Source organism: Talpa europaea (assembly GCF_964194135.1).
Source record: "Talpa europaea genome assembly, chromosome: 10".
Taxonomy (NCBI): Eukaryota; Metazoa; Chordata; class Mammalia; order Eulipotyphla; family Talpidae; genus Talpa; species Talpa europaea.
The window spans coordinates 96,138,146-96,155,558 of NC_140077.1; the positions used below are offsets into that span (position 1 = coordinate 96,138,146).

At 41.6% G+C, this 17,413-nt stretch overlaps 1 protein-coding gene across 1 annotated transcript in view; it reads left to right on the forward strand.

Annotated features, from left to right (window-relative positions):
* Positions 1-17,413, forward strand: part of DOCK5 (dedicator of cytokinesis 5) — a gene marked incomplete at its 3' end in the record, with an annotated part of 171,200 nt that overhangs the window by 82,223 nt on the left and 71,564 nt on the right. The window contains exons 7-13 of the mRNA XM_084246201.1: positions 927-1,062; positions 2,421-2,578; positions 5,414-5,495; positions 7,782-7,911; positions 10,501-10,573; positions 13,229-13,371; positions 15,804-15,929. Of these exons, the coding sequence (XP_084102327.1) occupies positions 927-1,062; positions 2,421-2,578; positions 5,414-5,495; positions 7,782-7,911; positions 10,501-10,573; positions 13,229-13,371; positions 15,804-15,929 (848 nt within the window). The remainder of the gene's footprint in view (positions 1-926; positions 1,063-2,420; positions 2,579-5,413; positions 5,496-7,781; positions 7,912-10,500; positions 10,574-13,228; positions 13,372-15,803; positions 15,930-17,413) is intronic.

A 17,413-nucleotide genomic window follows, 5' to 3' on the forward strand; every position in this document is an offset into this window, starting at 1 on the left:
GGATTCACCAGAGCCAGAGCGGGGAGCAGAGCAGGCAGAAGGACCGAAGCACACTGCTGAGGGGAGCAGCGGGCGGCAGGAGATTCTGCGCGCCATGCGGGACCCTCCTCCGGTGACCGGGGAGCAGCCAGGGATTGAACCGGCGCTGCAGAGGCTGCGAGCAGCTTCGCAACCCAGCCGGGGAGGCCCTCATTGCATTCTTGCAATGTAGGGAAATTGAGTTTCTGTGGACCAAATGATTTGCATATCACTATATGAGTTTGCTTAACATTTTCATTAGTTTTCTAATGTTGTTATGTAGGAAAGGGCAGAAATTGAAAGAAGAAAGGGCAAGTGAATTGTTCTTGACTTTCCAGCAGCCACCCATTCTATGATTCTTCAGGACTCTTTCATGGGCACTCTTCCTTCAGGAGTCTGTTCCTGTGAGGACTGGCTGACCACGCCTTTCTTTTTTTTTATTTTTAATTTTTAACTTTTTTTAAACAATATTTGCTTTCCCCCAACCCCTCAGATTAAGTCCCCATAGAATTTCCTTCCCCAAGGCACCTGTGCACCATCACCACAGTCCCCTGTGCTCCTCCCTCCCTCCCTCTGATCCCTCTCCCTACTCCACCCCTGCAGGATGTCTCTGGTTTATAACTGTCTGTTTTTGCTTTGTTGTGTTTTGAACTATTATTATTTTTTTACACTGATGTCTTATTTGGTTCCCCTATATTCCTGCTGTAAGTGAAACCATCCGATATTTTTCTTTTTCCTTCTGGCTTATTTCACTGAGCATAATTCCTTTTAGCTCCATCCATGTTGCTGTGAATGGCATGAATTTATCTTTTTTGATCGCTGAATAATATTCCATTGTGTATATATGCCACATCTTCTTGATCCAGTCATCTATTTTTGGGCATTTGTGACCACTCCTTTCTTTCTAGGATGCTTGGATTAGATCTGGTCGTGCGAGATGACAATGGGAACATCTTGGACCCAGATGAAACCAGCACCATTGCCCTCTTCAGGGCCCATGAAATGGCCTCAAAAAGAATTGAGGAAAAGATCCAAGAGGAAAAGGTACACTTCCTCACATGAGAAGATTTGGGCCACTGAGGTTCTGTTTTTCTTTGTTTTTTTTTAATTTATTTATTTATGCATACAAGAACTGGGGTACAGGCCAGAGGTGCAGGGCGTGAGAGGATTCACCAGAGACAGAGTGGGGAATAGAACAGGTGGATTGACTGAAAACACTGCTGAGGGGAGCAGTGGGCAAGTCAGGAGAGGTCTGCTGCGCCATGTGGGTTGTTCCGTGGCCGGGGGATTGAACTCATGCTGCAGAGACTGCAGACAGCTTCATAGGTTGCGTCTTAACTCCTTGTGCCACCAGGGAGGCCCTTTTTTCTTTGTTTTTTAATGAGAGAAATAGAGTCATTGACAACAGAGGTAGAAATACTGTTAAGAAAACTATTCCTCTCATTTGAAGAGCAAAATAAAAAAAGAATAAGGAAGCTGTGTTCTGACATGGAAAGATCATGCAGATATATATTCAGTGAAAAAGAGCAAGATGCAGTATAGTGTGTACCGACATTATTATTTGTGTTTCACAAAGGAACACACATGTGGACTGGCTCTGGAATGATGGGCAGGAAATTGATAATGAATGGATGCCCCTGGAAGAGCAAGGTTGGCGGGACCTTCTTACTTTGTAACCTTCTGCATTTGGGGCACATTTTACAATTTCCAAAATAAGTAAAATTTAGAAAGTGTTGGAAAGATTTTGACATTGGTAATTGGACATTAAATAAAAATAAGAAATGTAGAGAAAAAGTGAAAGTAGAAATTCAGCCATATTATGACTGCCCAGACACAACCATACTGATATTTTGGTTTCTAGTCTTCCACTGCGTAAAAGTAAAAGATTTTTTCATTCCTGTGCATTAAGTAAAAGATTTCTATTTTTCTTTAGTTTCTAGGTTTTTGTTGTTTTTAGCACAATTGTGATAATATTTAATTGTGTTTTTAAATCAGTGGTTAACCACCCTTAAAGGTACAACCTTTCTAGTGGAATCTCTTCTTTGCAATGAGTTATTCCCCCCAAAAGAGATAGTGAACCAATGATTTCTGTGCTTTTGTGGTTCATCCAGAAACTATCACAAGAGATGAGAACTTCTTGAAGCTGCTAAAAACATGAGCTATCACCTTAGCATTATTGCATTACTTGAGATCAAGGCCCCAAACAGGACAGTCTTGGCATCTAAATAATAGTGATTATATTTTGCTTAGTCAATCATTTATCCACTTACATACATGTTCTCAGTAAGTGCTTCTCTTCTTGGTGGAAATTATTTTTGTCTCCCATTTGCAGGGTAATGTCTTGCCAGTATCTCTCATTTGCTGAAATCAAGATGCTTTTCTCTCTCGTCCTCTTTGTTCAGTCAATGTTGCAGAGCCTGGATCTGAGGGGCCAGTCCATCTTCAGCACCGCCCACACCTATGGCCTCTACGTGAACTTCAAAAACTTTGTCTGCAACATCGGTGAAGATGCTGAGCTGTTCATGGCCCTCTACGACCCTGACCAGTCCACCTTCATCAGGTAGCAGACTCTGAGGTCATCTGCTGCAGCCTTGTGACAATAGCCGGCCTTTGCCTACCCCTACCAGAGGGCATTTTTGCTGAGTTTGAGAAAGGAAGGATTTCTAGGCAGAGGAAAATAACTTTCTTTGGGCTCTAATCCTTTCTACATGGCTGCTGAAGCAGGGCAGCAACTGCTTGTGTTCTCCTGGGTCTTAGAAATCCTCTAACACTCATCAGACACAGAGGCAGCACAGAGAATTCAAAAGATTGCAGGATGCCCAGGCTGCTGTGGCAGAGTCGGCTGTTGTCTCAGGAAGCCGCAGCAGGAACTGCGCTGACCTGATGCTCAGGCAAGCAAGGGAAAAGCTGAAAAGCGGCAAATTGCTTGCAGAAATGGATTTAAGGAAAAATGTATTAAGGAGAAAAGGAACAAAGTGAGAAACAAAGTGAGAGACTCCCAGCTCCTGGACCAGGGCAGGGAGGGGCAAGGAAGCTCCAGTGAGTTGTGCCTCAGGGAATATGCACCTTCTTTCCCTGATTAGTCTAAAGCCCCATCAGTTCCTTTGTGATTGGTTAGTGCTGGGTGGTCTCACTCACTCTGCCTTAAAGTCTCTGTGCCCAGAATTAAGCCTCTGTCCCAGCCCATTAATCTTAGCATCCTTTTTCTTTATTGTCCTTGTTGGGCAATATCTTGTTACCCCTAGTCCTGGGGTGTTTGATTAGTTTCCTTTGGAATTTGTTGCCCTTATCTCTGGAGCCTTTCTACTCCTCCAGGGCCCTTCCTATTCTATTCTGATCCTAGAAGCTGCCTCTTGCCCTATGGCTCAGGATCTAAGAGACTGCTTCTGGGACCCTCCCTAGAGCCCGACAAGGTCTGTGCTGAGGTCTGCAGAGCCTACTGTGGACCACCGGCTTCCTGACCCATGCAGACCTTGCTGAGGTGGGTTAAGCTTAACCCTGCAAGGGGATTGCCAGTTCCACAAGGCAGACTGCAGGATGCCCATGGCCTCTGAGCCTTGCCTTGCCCACCTGGCTGGGCTGCAAATTCGGCATTTTCTAAGGCAGGTGAGGTCCCCCTCCTCTGGAATTTACTAATCTTAGCATGTGCTTTTATCTGAGTTTCCCTTACAAAGTGATTCACTTTGTTCTGTGACTACCTTGCTGTGGGTACCTGGAGGAGATGAGCTCAGCCTCCTTACTGGGCTGCCCTCTTGCCCACCCTCACTAAGTGCTGCTCTCTTATCACTTAAGATCCAGGACTGTGGCCCTGCCTGTTATTATTAGCATTACAGTGAAGTGGATCCCTGAGGCTATAGCAATGAAATCGGCAAGGGAAAAAGGACTTGTTGCCAAAGAAAAAAAGTGAGAAAGATGCACAAAAGAAAGATTAAAGGGTTCAGATATCTCTGTTTAATTTACCTTTGAGGTGAGGGGTGATCACAGAAGATACCCTTGTTCCTTATATTTTTTCTCAATGATTAAACAATAGGAGGATAAAGTGTAATATTCACTCTTAATCCCTTCTGCAAGTTCCCTGACCACCCCCCAAAAGAATCACAGATTATCATTTTAAAAATTTTCTGTGCAGTTAACGTATATATGCAGTTTCTGCTCCATTCTTCAAAAAAAAAAAAACACATTTAAAAAACTACAAAAGTATTTTGTGAATTTTTTCACTAAGAAAATATCCTAGTGATTATTCCATATAGTTTCTTAAAATGTTGTCAATTTTTAATAAATAGTTGCTGGCATTACATTTGGTTTGCATATAGCATAAACATTCATTAGTATATATAAAGATTGACAGACTTACTTTTTTCCAATGCATTTTTAAATTGTTTCTTAATGTTGCTAAAAAAAACTCTTCAGGAGAAATTCCTGAAACAGTAAAATTTTTATGTTAATAATATTTTAATATTATTTCTAAATACTGGTATATCTGTTTCAAATTAAAAAAAAAACAAAAAAAAACAAAAAAAACTGCAGGATGGGGGGCAGGGGAGGTGAATTGGCAGAGCACAAAGGATTATAAGGCAGGGAACTACTCTATATGGTGCTATAATGGCAGATAAAGTGCCATTAGACTTTAGTCCAGAGCCACAGAATGTATAACACCAAGAACACACCCTAATGTTAACTATGGACTTTGGGTGATTATAATATGTCAGCTTAACTTCATTATTGTTACAGATGTACAACTCTGGTGCAGCATTTTGACAGTGGGGGAGAGTCTATGTGTTGGGGCCAGAGTTGGGGGGGTTGGTATATGGAAACTGTACCTTCCATTCAACTTTCTGTGAACCTGAAACTACTCTAAAAATTAGTCTATAAAATTTTTTCTAGAAAGATCATAGGAAATGCTAATGGACTTTGTTCAACCCTATGTGGCATAATGACTGAGCAGCTATAAAAACAGATTTACTTTTGAGAAGATGGTTAGAAGTAATTACTAGCAAATTGTTTATTTCTAAAATTGAAATTTTATTCGCATGTGATGATGTGGATTCCAGGGGATGGATTGGCAATGATGATGATTATAAAATTCTATTTCTGATTCAGCAAAGCTGAACTTTTATATAAAGAAGTTGAATTGGAAGAAGGACCCCAGAAGAGTCTGGCAGCACCTGTGCAGCCCTGGTCTCAGGTCCATGCTGGGGAGTTGAGGGTGCCTCGTGTTGCTGGGCTGTAGCCACCACACTTCCCCACAGCTGGAGCCTAGGTGTGCTGCATCCACACCTGCCTGATGATCTCACTGAATTTTTGGGAGCCTTTATTTGACCTTTTAAAGTCTGTGCTGGGAGCAGATCCATCGCCAGGTAGCCCCTCATTAAGACTTTTCTTTTCTCTTCCCCAGTGAGAACTACCTAATTCGATGGGGCAGTAATGGAATGCCCAAGGAGATAGAGAAGCTCAATAACCTTCAAGCAGTCTTTACTGTAAGTCCTGCCTTGTGTTTAACCATTTTCTTTATCCGGTTAGCAGATGCACATGATAAGTATGTGGAGAACATAAAAAAATACGAAAATTAACATTATCACCGCCACTCATTCATTTATTAACACCTGTTTTAGAGCACCTGTAAGTAGCCAGACATTGGCTTGGGCTCTTGAGACCTGTGTCAGTGAATGAACCAGAAAAAAAAAGTCCCTGTTCGGCCTCCCCCGGTGGCGCAGCGGTTGAACGCTGGGCTGCGAAGCTCTGCAGCGCTGGTTTGATCCCCGGCCACTGGTGGGGGTCCTACATGGTATGCAGACCTCTCCTGCCGCCCACTGCTCCCCTCAGCAGTGTATTTTGTCACTCTGCCTTTTCTGTTCCCCGCTCTGGCTCTGGTGAATTCTCTCACCTTCCCGCGCTTCTTACTGTTCCCAGTGCTTGTATAATAAATAAATAAATATTAAAAAAAAAAAGTCCCTGTTGTCAAGGTGCTTTCATGCTCATAGGAAGATAGTAATAGACAATAATCAAGTAATGAATGATTGTGTAAGATATCAGAAGTCACAGTGCTTTGGTGGAATTGAGAATTTCCGAGTTGCCCTTTAAAGGAGGTGGGTCAGGGCAGACCTCTGTGTGAGCTACTTGAGCAAGAACTTGAAGTTGATGGGAGTGAGCTTTGCAGATAAAGGGAAGAAGCATTCCAGGTGGGATTACAGCCAGGTTACAGCTGGGGCAAAAGTGGACCTAGCTGGATTTTTGCTTTTAAAGATTTCAGAAGACTTGTCCTTCTTTTCCTGCACTTCTCCAACGTAGGAGGAATGTTGCTATATATGGATCAAGAACAAGGAAAAGTACTGGACTGTGGGTGGGGCATGGGGACTCTCTTTCTTTTAGATTAGGCACTTTCTAGGCATTCTCTTACTTTTTTATGACATTGGCATTTAAAGTCCTGAAAGGGCCTCCCTGGTGGCGCAGCGGTTGAGCGCTGGGTTGCGAAGCTGCCCGCGGCTTCTGCGGCGCCGGTTCGATCCCCGGCCGCTCCCCGGCCACCAGAGGAGGGTCCCACATGGCGCGCAGACCTCTCCTGCCGCCCGCTGCTCCCCTCAGCAGTGTACTTCGGTCCTTCTGCCTGCTCTGCTCCCCGCTCTGGCTCTGGTGAATTCTCTCACCCTCCCGCGCTTCTGACTGTACCCAGTGCATGTGTGAACAAACAAACAAACAAACAAACAAATAAATAAATAAATAAACATGCCTCTATTTAAAAAAAAAAAAAAATAGAGTCCTGAAGCTGTGGCCCTCTGTTGAGAAATCTGGGTGGGCAGTTCCACCCATAGGCCTCAAGGAGATACTTGCTTCCTTTTATCCTTTTTTCCTGATGCCTACATCATATTTATCTCCTTATTCTCTCACCATGTTTATGGCAAGGGAAATGATAGAATAGTAGCCCCCATAGAAGTTCACTCACTTCATTCATTCATTCATTCATTCATTCATTCATTCGTATTTCTGTTAACAGCCCATCCCAGGACATACGTGGTCTGATCACTGTCCTTGCACTGAACTATCTATTCTTTACCCTGTGGTAAAAAAATATTCATGAAAACATTGGGTATGTTATTAAATTATTTCGGATGTTTAAATAAATGAGATATGTGAACTCATTCATAGAATATCTTGTCTGTTCTTAGGAATACGGGTAAGTTAGCACATAAGCCACAAAAAGCAGATAGTTCACCTGCACATCTCTCATTAATCAACACATCCAAAAACTCTCAATGGAAATTCCTCATAAAAGAGATGTGTGATTACAGAAAGCAATCCATGTAAATGTCTGTGTTACAGACAGGATTATTTGGAAAATGAAATGAAATATCATCAGTGTGTGTGAATTCCCAATCAGTGTCAGTGTCTTGCAAGTTTAATTTCAGTTGACACTGAAATGCATCCTATACTCAGACATGTCTGGGTAGGATATGAAGTAGCAATGATAGGTGTCCTGACTTTTAAACACCGTGCTTAAGTTGATAAAAACTTTAGCTTGAATATGATCTGATTTCTAAATATGAAGTAGGAACTGGGAAAGAAGAAATCCTTTTCTGGATGCAAAGTTACCTTTCTCTGACACTATGGTAGTTCTTGGGTGGGTTTGGGGAAGAGAGGATTGTTTCTGGTATTTCGGCCTTAGGAAATCTTGTCTGAATGGCGTTCTGTTAGAGGGAAAGGAAAGTGACACAGCTGACAGGTGACACAGGGCGATCTCCTTTCATGTGTTCTCTGCCTCCCCTTAGGACCTCAGCAGCACAGACCTCATCCGGCCCCGCATCAGCCTGGTGTGCCAGATCGTCCGGGTGGGCCACATGGAGCTGAAGGAAGGCAAAAAACACACTTGCGGACTCCGAAGGCCCTTTGGGGTAGCAGGTACAGAAGGACCCACAGACAAATGTAAAGGGGTGCAGCTACTTGAAAAACAGTGTGGCAAGTCCTGAAAAAATTAAAGAGAACCCATGATCGAGCAGTCCCACTTGTGGGCATATACCCAAAAGAACTAAAAACAGGGTCCTGAGATATTTTTACACACATGTTCATAGCAGAATTATTCACAGTAGTCAAAAGGTAGAACAACCCAGATGTACATTAACAGAGGATAGATAAACAAATGTGGTATATATAATGGAATATTACTCCACCTAAAAAAAAGGAAGGAAATTCTGACATGTTGCAACATGGATGGACCATGCAGCGAGTATGTTTAGTAAAAGAAGCAAGTCGCAAAGTCACAAAGACAGATACAGTATGATTCCACTTACACAAGGTACTGTGAGTAGTCAAATTCATAGAGACAGACAGTGGGGTGTGGTTGCTGGGGTTTGGAAGCTGGTACATGGGAAGTTAGTTTTAATGGATACAGAGCTTCAGCTGGGGAAGATGAAAACATTCTGGCTGCAATTAATGCATTTTACTTAGAAATGATTAAATTGGTAAATTTTACCATGATTAAAATGTTTTTAAAGAAAAATAGAGATGAAGAGAAAAGGGAGAGAGAGAAGGATGCAGACCCAGAGACAGTACAACATGCACCTGCTTCTCATCATCAGAATTGGACACCAGCATTTACTGCCTGGGGCTGCAGTTACCTTCCCTTGGATTCTAAGTCCTCACCTGCACTTCCCCCCTCGTGTTTTTTTCTCCCTCCTATGTATGCCCAGCAGTCCTACATACAATTGGTATATTCAGTCTAAAACCTCAGTTGTGACTATTGGAATCTCCCTGCCTGAGGCCACATACTGATTTCAATGGAATAAAATACTCCCTGAAAAGTAATTTGCCTTTCTAGGAAATTACTTTTCAAAGGCAACCTTGTTTCTAACTATTTTCTAACTATTTTCAAAGAGGGTCCTTAACTTCAGTCAAACCCCCACACCCTTCTAAGAGTCCCTATGTTTTGCTCTGTAATTTGTTAAATTGAGGAAATATATTCTTAGTTTTACATTGACATTTGCTCACTAAGAAATTTTGACAGTTATCTGCAAAATATCCTAGTTCCACTCTTGGATCGGGGACCCAGAAACTCCATGCTGTCAGGTCAACCTTGTAGGTTACGTGCACAATGAGGTGGCTTCTCCTCCCATAAGGCCCTTGGTCTGTGCATCCCTTGAAGCCTGGTGCACCCCACCTGCTGTTCAACCTGTCCCAATCTCTGACCAGAGAACTAATTCTCTGACTAGAGAACTAAAATGAAATCTCAGGAAAGGCAAAGAGCCCTAACCCAGACCAATGTAATCATCTCTCCAGCAATTTCTTTATTGTTCCATAAAAGAATTTAAGTCATATTCACTCAAAATTGGGGAAATTCCAACATCAAGTTTGAGACCTTTGTTTTCTCTGTGTGTGTGTGTTCAAGGTGTTGATAGTGGTGGGATGAAGAGGAGATAAATTTACTCTGCACGTTGATGCTGAACATCAGCAGAGTTTGGGTATAACTAGATAATGTTGACAAGCCGTGTGGTTGGAGGAGTCAAATACAAATTTTGTGATTTTTTTTTTCAGGGTTCTATTAAGAGCTGAGTGTCATGCCTGCTTCTACACCTTCCTTTCACCCACATTAGTATTCCCTAAGCCTTGCACACTGTGCTATTTGGTATACTTTGAAAAGGCATTATCCTCCCTTAGTTTTTCATATGAAAGTTGTCTCATATCTCACTATTTCTTTTCATCTTCAAACTGCTTATAAGTAAAGTAGATTGTTAGTTGTGTTTATGGCCAGATTGTAATTTACTAACCAAGGGATTCCCTCTTGCCTAGTTTCAGCAGCTATAGAATAATGCTAATTGTTTTCCCACTGGTAATAAGTAGGCCATACCTGGCTTTGCTAGGTAAAACTTCTGACCTAGGATAAGATACTTACCTCTCCTGTTCTCAGTTTCCTCATCTCTTAATTTAGGGCCAACACTAATGTTTGTAGAAATAAGATAATATGTGCCATAGGCTTAGAACAATGATGTATTAATTGCTCTTCTTGAACATGAAGAAGTAAATCACTGGGCCATCAGTTCTATGCTGCTACTGCCCTGGCTTCCCCTCATTTATGTGAAACCAGGTGAGAATATGTTGAGTCGAAGGGAGAGATGACCACCTCAAGTCTTGAGTTTCTCCCCAGATCTTTAATTCTTTTGACAATCCTGCCAAAAATGTTTTCTCTGGATCTTACTCAAAAGTAATCCAGTTACAGGTTTCACAAGAATTAGCAACTCAGTCTTGTAGGGTTTTTTAAGAAGGGGTAGTCTGCAGGATGAATATGAGAAAAGCTCCTGCATGAGCTCCTAGTGAATTCCTCTTCTACTTGGCTGGGAATATGGAATCACCATTAGCAAAAAAATAAAAGAAATGCCCCTACTTGGTCTCTTTCTTCCTCCAGTGTTTTGTGTTTGCCGAGACTGTAATTTTCCATAGTAACTTAGTGAGGCCTGAAGCAATTAGTTTCTTCAATTACATTTATCTTTTTCCTAGTGATGGATATTACTGATATCATACATGGGAAGGTGGATGATGAAGAAAAGCAGCATTTTATTCCCTTTCAGCAGTAAGTACTTTGGCATTTCTCCCAGGTGACTTGAGACCTGGATTAGCCCTTTGGATGATGTGTTAACACAGAATCAGGTGCTAGGCATCATTTGCTCAGGCAGGGAAGGAAAGCTTCAAGCTAGAAGATTGTCAGATAGGAGCTGACAGGAGACTTCATGCAAAATCCTTTGTACTGGACTCTAATTTAAGAGGGTAAAGTGAACTTTCCTATTTCTATAGAAATGACCGTAAAAGTATTAAGTAGCAAATGGGGATCTGCATGGAAACCAAAGGATAGTACCGTCTAATTGTCAGAAATGTCAAAATATAGCTGTGCTTTATCTTATGGAGCAGGGGTTATAGAAAAACAGGAATCACATTGGACAGTCCCGGGCTTCTCAAACTGTAACACACATGACTCCCCCTGGGAAAAGGCAAAATGGCACCCAGTACGTCTGCACCCAACAAACTTCCAGGTGGTGCTGATGCTGCTGGCCTGGGGACCACACTTGGAGTTGCAAGGATTTTGGAGGTGCAGGAGTGAAGGACTGACTCATCTCCAAGTGGAGGAAAAGCCAGCCTGGGGTTCCATGATATGAAAGCTATATAAAGTATGTAATATATATGTACAGAATGATAGGAATGATCACATTCATAGATATAAAAGTTATTCTGATTGACATACAATATTTAATTACAAATATATATATAAAATAACATTCACAGGTACAAAAGTTATTCTGCTTGATATGTATATTTGACTATCAAGTAGGACCAGCATTCATAAATGAGAACATTATTCTGCTTCATATACAATATGTCAAATAGCAATATATATAGATATGAAAGCTGTTCTCCATATATAATTATATACATGATGTTTCCTTATCAATATATCTAAAATAGGAGCAGTGTTCATGGATATGAAAGTATCTGAAATAGGGCCTCCCCAGTGGCACAGTTGGTTGAGCGCAGCACTGTGAAGCTGTCTGCAGCCTCTGCAGTGTGGGTTCGATTCCTGGCCGGCCAGAGAGATACCCACATGGTGCAGCAGACCTCTCCTGTCTCGCCCACTGCTCCCCTCAGCAGTGTATTTCAGTCAGTCTGCCTGTTCTGCTCCCCACTCTGTCTCTGGTGAATCCTCTCACCCTCCCATGCCTCTGGCCTGTACCCCAGCTCTTGTATAAATAAATAAAATCTTTAAAAAAAATCTCTAAAATAAAAAAAAGTATCTGAAATATGTACCAGTATATTTGTTTTTGTTTTTTTTATTTTTTTTTTAGAGGCATGTTTTATTTATTTGTTTGTTTGTTTGTTTTTTTGTTTATACATGCACTGGGTACAGTCAGAAGCGCGGGAGGGTGAGAGAATTCACCAGAGCCAGAGTGGGGAGCAGAGCAGGCAGAAGGACCGAAGTACACTGCTGAGGGGAGCAGCGGGCGGCAGGAGAGGTCTGCGCGCCATGTGGGACCCTCCTCCTGTGGCCGGGGAGCAGCCGGGGATCGAACCGGCGCCGCAGAGGCTGCAGGCAGCTTCGCAACCCAGCGCTCAACCGCTGCGCCACTGGGGAGGCCCTGTACCAGTATATTTGTTTCAGCTTTGAGGTGGGCTTCTTCTCTGGTTGATGTGCCGCCCTGCTTGGCCCCTGTGCCAGTGCTTGTCTGGCAGCCATGTTGAAATCGCCCTGACAATGCGTCACCCACAGAATACAGTGCTGCATCTCGGAGGAGCTGAGTCCTAATGCGATTACAGCTCGCTGTGCAGCCAGCAGCCTCTCTAAAGTGTTTATGATGCAAGTTTCAACCGCTGGCATTTAACTCTCTAAGATTTATGGTAAAGTTTTCCTCCATTACTTACCTCAAGAGCTTTCTAGAGTATTCTATTTGGAGAATGTGATATGAGTATCTACCACACTGTCTAAGAAAACAACAGCTGAGATTATAACAATCCCAGTTTTCAGTAACACATTGCAGTATGATTCCCCCTACTGTCAGGGTACAGATCTGAACCCTCTGGGAAGCTGGCCCGAGAATAAAACCACCACAGAGAAGACTAGAGTCTTTTGTCCTGCACCAGGCTGATATTAGTTCCTGATAGCATGTGTGCTGTTAGTAGAATGGGGGCTTTGATGGAGCCTCAGCCTGATTTGACCATTAAAGTGAAGCTTGTTTGCTGCTACTTGTCCATTGTCATCATAAAGGAACCGAAGAACACCCTCTAGATGCCTCTGCATGCTCTGCTCTCATATGTTGACACAGCCTCAGAGGGAGACCTTCAAGTCACATGACCCAGGTCCATGAAGCCAGGAAGGGGACTCTTGTGGAACTCACTGTCAAGTGAAAGCCAAACTGGAGGCTGGGTCTCCGGTCTCTCTTCTGGCCCTTCTATCCCATTGCAGCAACCCTCTTCCACCTTGTAAAGGCAATCAGCCATTGCCTCTGATTTTAGTGGCTAACATTTTGTTTGTTCTTGTTTTCCTTCATTGCTGCAAGTCATTTCCTAGATGAAATTGGGGTCTAAGATAGGCGCCCAATGAAAAGTAAAAGAAAGTAGATAATCTTACAATTAAGAATGTTTAGTATTTCTGTTTCCTAATTATTCCCTTAGGAGCCACCACTCTGAGACTGTGCTACAAACTTCCTTTTTTCTTACCTCTCATTTCTGTCTTTCCCAGAATTGCGATGGAAACGTATATCCGGCAGAGGCAGCTAATCATGTCACCGCTGATAACGTCCCATGTGACTGGGGAAAATGAGCCGCTCACTTCAGTCTTGAATAAAGTGATAGCAGCAAAGGAAGTGAATCACAAAGGACAAGGTGCACAGTCCTGTGTTCTCAGCTGAGAGGGGACCTGGGGGCGGGGGTGACATTCACAGTGAGTTTTTGGACTCCTGCCCCTTCATGATGTGTCTCTGATACAAAGCAGACCTCAGCTTGCTGCTGAAACCATTGGACACTGATGAGCTCTGAGAAGGTGCCAGCACTGAACTGAATCACAGCTGTAGTTTCTGAATTTTATGGAACAAATTTTTACCCCATGAATCTTTCCTCATTTTTTTCTACCCTACAATCCCAACACTGACCTACATAAATGCACGAAGATATTGATGCACAATTATGTTCCACTCTCTGAATATGTTTATTCCTTTCCAGTTCCTAAAATTGATAGGAAGGAGACCAAAGTAATACAAATGAATATGTATTGATATAAAATAGACTAACTAGCAAAACTTAGTATTTTTAGTAATTCCATTTATTGTTCTGTTGACACAGTTTTAATTAAAAGAAGTTCTATGAATTGAAACTGCATTTTAAATTCAGATAATAAAGAAAAATAATTCAAAATTTTAATTTAAATCCAAGGATGGTGAGGATTTTGGGATAAGTTTGATTTTGAATATAAGTCATTTTTCCCCCTACTATCCTGTAACTGCCTTCCCAAGTAGAAGCAATCAGGACACATCATTTTCAGCATATTTAGTTTCCCATGCATTTATACCTGTTCAGTGCATGTCGGTAATCATTAAAGAATCTGAAAACTGGGCCTCCCCGGTGGCGCAGCGGTTGAGCGCTGGGTTGCGAAGCTGCCCGCAGCCTCTGCGGCGCTGGTTCGATCCCCGGCTGCTCCCCGGCTCCGGAGGAGGGTCCCACATGGTGTGCAGACCTCTCCTGCCACCCGCTGCTCCCCTCAGCAGTGTACTTCGGTCCTTCTGCCTGCTCTGCTCCCCGCTCTGGCTCTGGTGAATTCTCTCGCCCTCCCGCGCTTCTGACTGTACCCAGTGCATGTATAAACCAAACAAACAAATAATAAATAAATAAATAAATAAATAAGGCATGCCTCTAGAAAATTAAAAAAATATATAAATAAATAAAATAAAATAAAAAAAAAGAATCTGAAAACTACTTAAAGTATTTCTGTTACTTTAGAGCTCGTACTCTAACAGTATATTCAGTTAGAGTGGAAAACCTTTGTACTAAATAGATTGCTGTGTATGTGCAATTACTTAAAAATCAAACAAAAAAATGACTTCTGTTTCTTAACAAAACAAGCACTTTTCAAATATTTTTATGCTCTTCAAAAATATTTTTTGTGGTTATATATTATTCCATCATTTGGATTTAAGGTAATGAAATAAACACTTGAGTGCTTCCTAATTTATCATCACTATATATTTAGATAGCTGTACTATAACTACCTTTATAAATCAAGTTTTTTCCATACTTTGAACTGTTTCCCCACAAAATCTCCAGAAACTGGACTTCTGGGTCAGATGATTAGAGCAACCTTAAGCCCAGAGATATACTATCACCAGATTGTTTTTCATAGATTTCTACCAGTAGACATTAATTACCATCTTGCCTGCTTTGGTAAGTAGTATTTAAAAACCTTTGCCAGTTTGAAAAGTGAGATGTAATCTTCATGGTTCTCTTGCATTGTAAAAATCTACTTAAAGATGAACTATCTAGTTTCATATGTGTTTGTGAGTTTTCTAAAGTTTTTATTCTCAGTTTTATGAGCTCTTTATATAAATGAAGATTACACTGTCTTATTTATTAGCACATTTCCCATTTTTTGGTTTGCCAAGTATTTATAAGCATCTTGTACATTCTTGTAGATTGTCTGTTTATGTTCTATTTGTTTGCCTGCATTTCAGTGTTTTTCTTCTAATGAGTATAAACTCATAATATCCTATGAATTTTTGTACCATTTTACAGTATCTTTTACATTTTGATGAATTTCAAAATTTTCAGTTTGTAGATAATTCTTTTGCTTTTGTGATTTCCTCATGTTTCTTAGGAAAATGTCTGATTCTCAGTTTTAGTAAGAATTTTACCATATATTTGATTGATTACTATTTGATTACTATTTTACCATATATTTGATTGCTGTAAAATACTTAATCCCATTGTTTTTACTAATTTTTATATCTTTTCTACCACTACTATCATTACATTTTCTATAAATAGTATTGCTATAGTTGTATAGTCCTTGATTTTCTGATAAGTGCTGTCTTTACTACTTGTTTTTTCCTCAAAGCAAACATCTGTTTATGTCTCAGTCTAATTGTCTAAGAAGTCCTGGTGTGCTTTTGATTGGAGTGTCATTAAAATTATAAGTTAATTGAAAGAGACTATCATCTTTATAATAAGACACCTGTTTATCAATACAATGCACATACTTTCTCAGCATTTATGGTATGGTTATTATTTATTACACAGAACTAAGCTTATCTTTTATTTCTTTAAAGGACTTTGGGTGTCTTTGAAGCTATTGCCCGGGGACCTCACGCAGGTTCAGAAGAATTTTTCACACTTGGTGGACAGATCAACTGCAATAGCCCGGAAAATGGGCTTTCCGGAAATAATTCTTCCAGGTAAATGCTTTGCTTGGCACTTATTCTGCATCCTCTAGGGCATACTTTCATGCAGCAGCTACTTGTAAGAGGACAGTGGCAAAGTGGATCTGGAGATTTCATTATCTACAGTCAGCACTACCAAGCTAATGGGAGAGACCAGCAGGGTTGATACCTCTCTTCGTGGCTTGTAGATGGCCACCGTCTTCCTGTACCTTTACCCTGTATCTTTTTTTTTTTTTTTTTTTTATAGAGGCATGTTTTCTTTCTTTATTTCTTTGTTTTTTTGTTTATACATGCACTGGGTACAGTCAGAAGCGCAGGAGGGTAAGAGAATTCACCAGAGCCAGAGCGGGGAGCAGAACAGGCAGAAGGACCGAAGTACACTGCTGAGGGGAGCAGCGGGCAGCAGGAGAGGTCTGCGCACCATGCGGGACCCTCCTCTGGTGGCCGGGAAGCAGCCAGGGATTGAACCGGCGGCGCAGAGGCCGCGGGCAGCTTCGCAACCCAGCGCTCAACCGCTGCGCCACTGGGGAGGCCCTACCCTGTATCTTTATCTCTGTTCAGATTTCTTCTCCTGATGACATAAGTTATATTAGGTTAGGACCCATCGTGTGCCTTAATTTTACCTTGATTACCCTATTAAGGCCTCTCTCCAAATACAGTCACACTCTGAAGTCCTGGAGGTTAGAACATCAACATAAGAATGAGTCCTCCATCCTTTGCTCCTGTATTCTCTCCTTGGCGATCTCTTCCACTCATTTGGCTTCTGTGGGTTACTTGCCTCTAAATTCATATCTCAGGCACTGAGACCATTCCGTTGAACTCCATTACCATAGATCTGACTGCTTTGCCTACCCCCAGTGGGATTGCTCTTGAGCTCTAACTGGTTAATTCTAACTGAAAATCCCAATTTGGAACTCACAATCCTGTGCTTCTACACCTTGCCCTTCTATTGAGTTTTATCTAATAGAATGGTACCTGCATCCATCCAGGTGCATTAGTAAGACACCTGAAAGTCACCCTTGACACCCCCCCTTTTTCCTGACACTTTATCCAAAATTAGTGGCCAGTTTCACCTTTTAAAGAACTTTCAAATCCATCCCCTTCTCTTTATCTCCATTGCCACTACCTGAGTTTTAACTGCTATTATCTCTTTCCTAGACAACAGCCTTAGCTTCATAACTAGTTTTCCTGATTCTGTTCTTTCTTTTATAATCCTTTTTTTTTACACTGTAGCATGAATGGTCTTTTATGAAAACCCACTTGATTTTTCTCCATTGCTGAAAACACTTTGATGACTTCTTTTTAAATCTAGGATGGAGATCCAAATTCTGAACTTGGCCTGCAAGTCCCAGAGAGATTTGTCTTTTGTCTGTCTCTGTAGCCTCATCTCATTGCAGATCTCCCCTTTCCTTGTCAAGACTTCTGTCAGTTTGTCTTCTACCTCTGGGCCTTTGCACATGCTACTCTCTCTTTTACTCTCATCCCTCCAGTATCAGCTC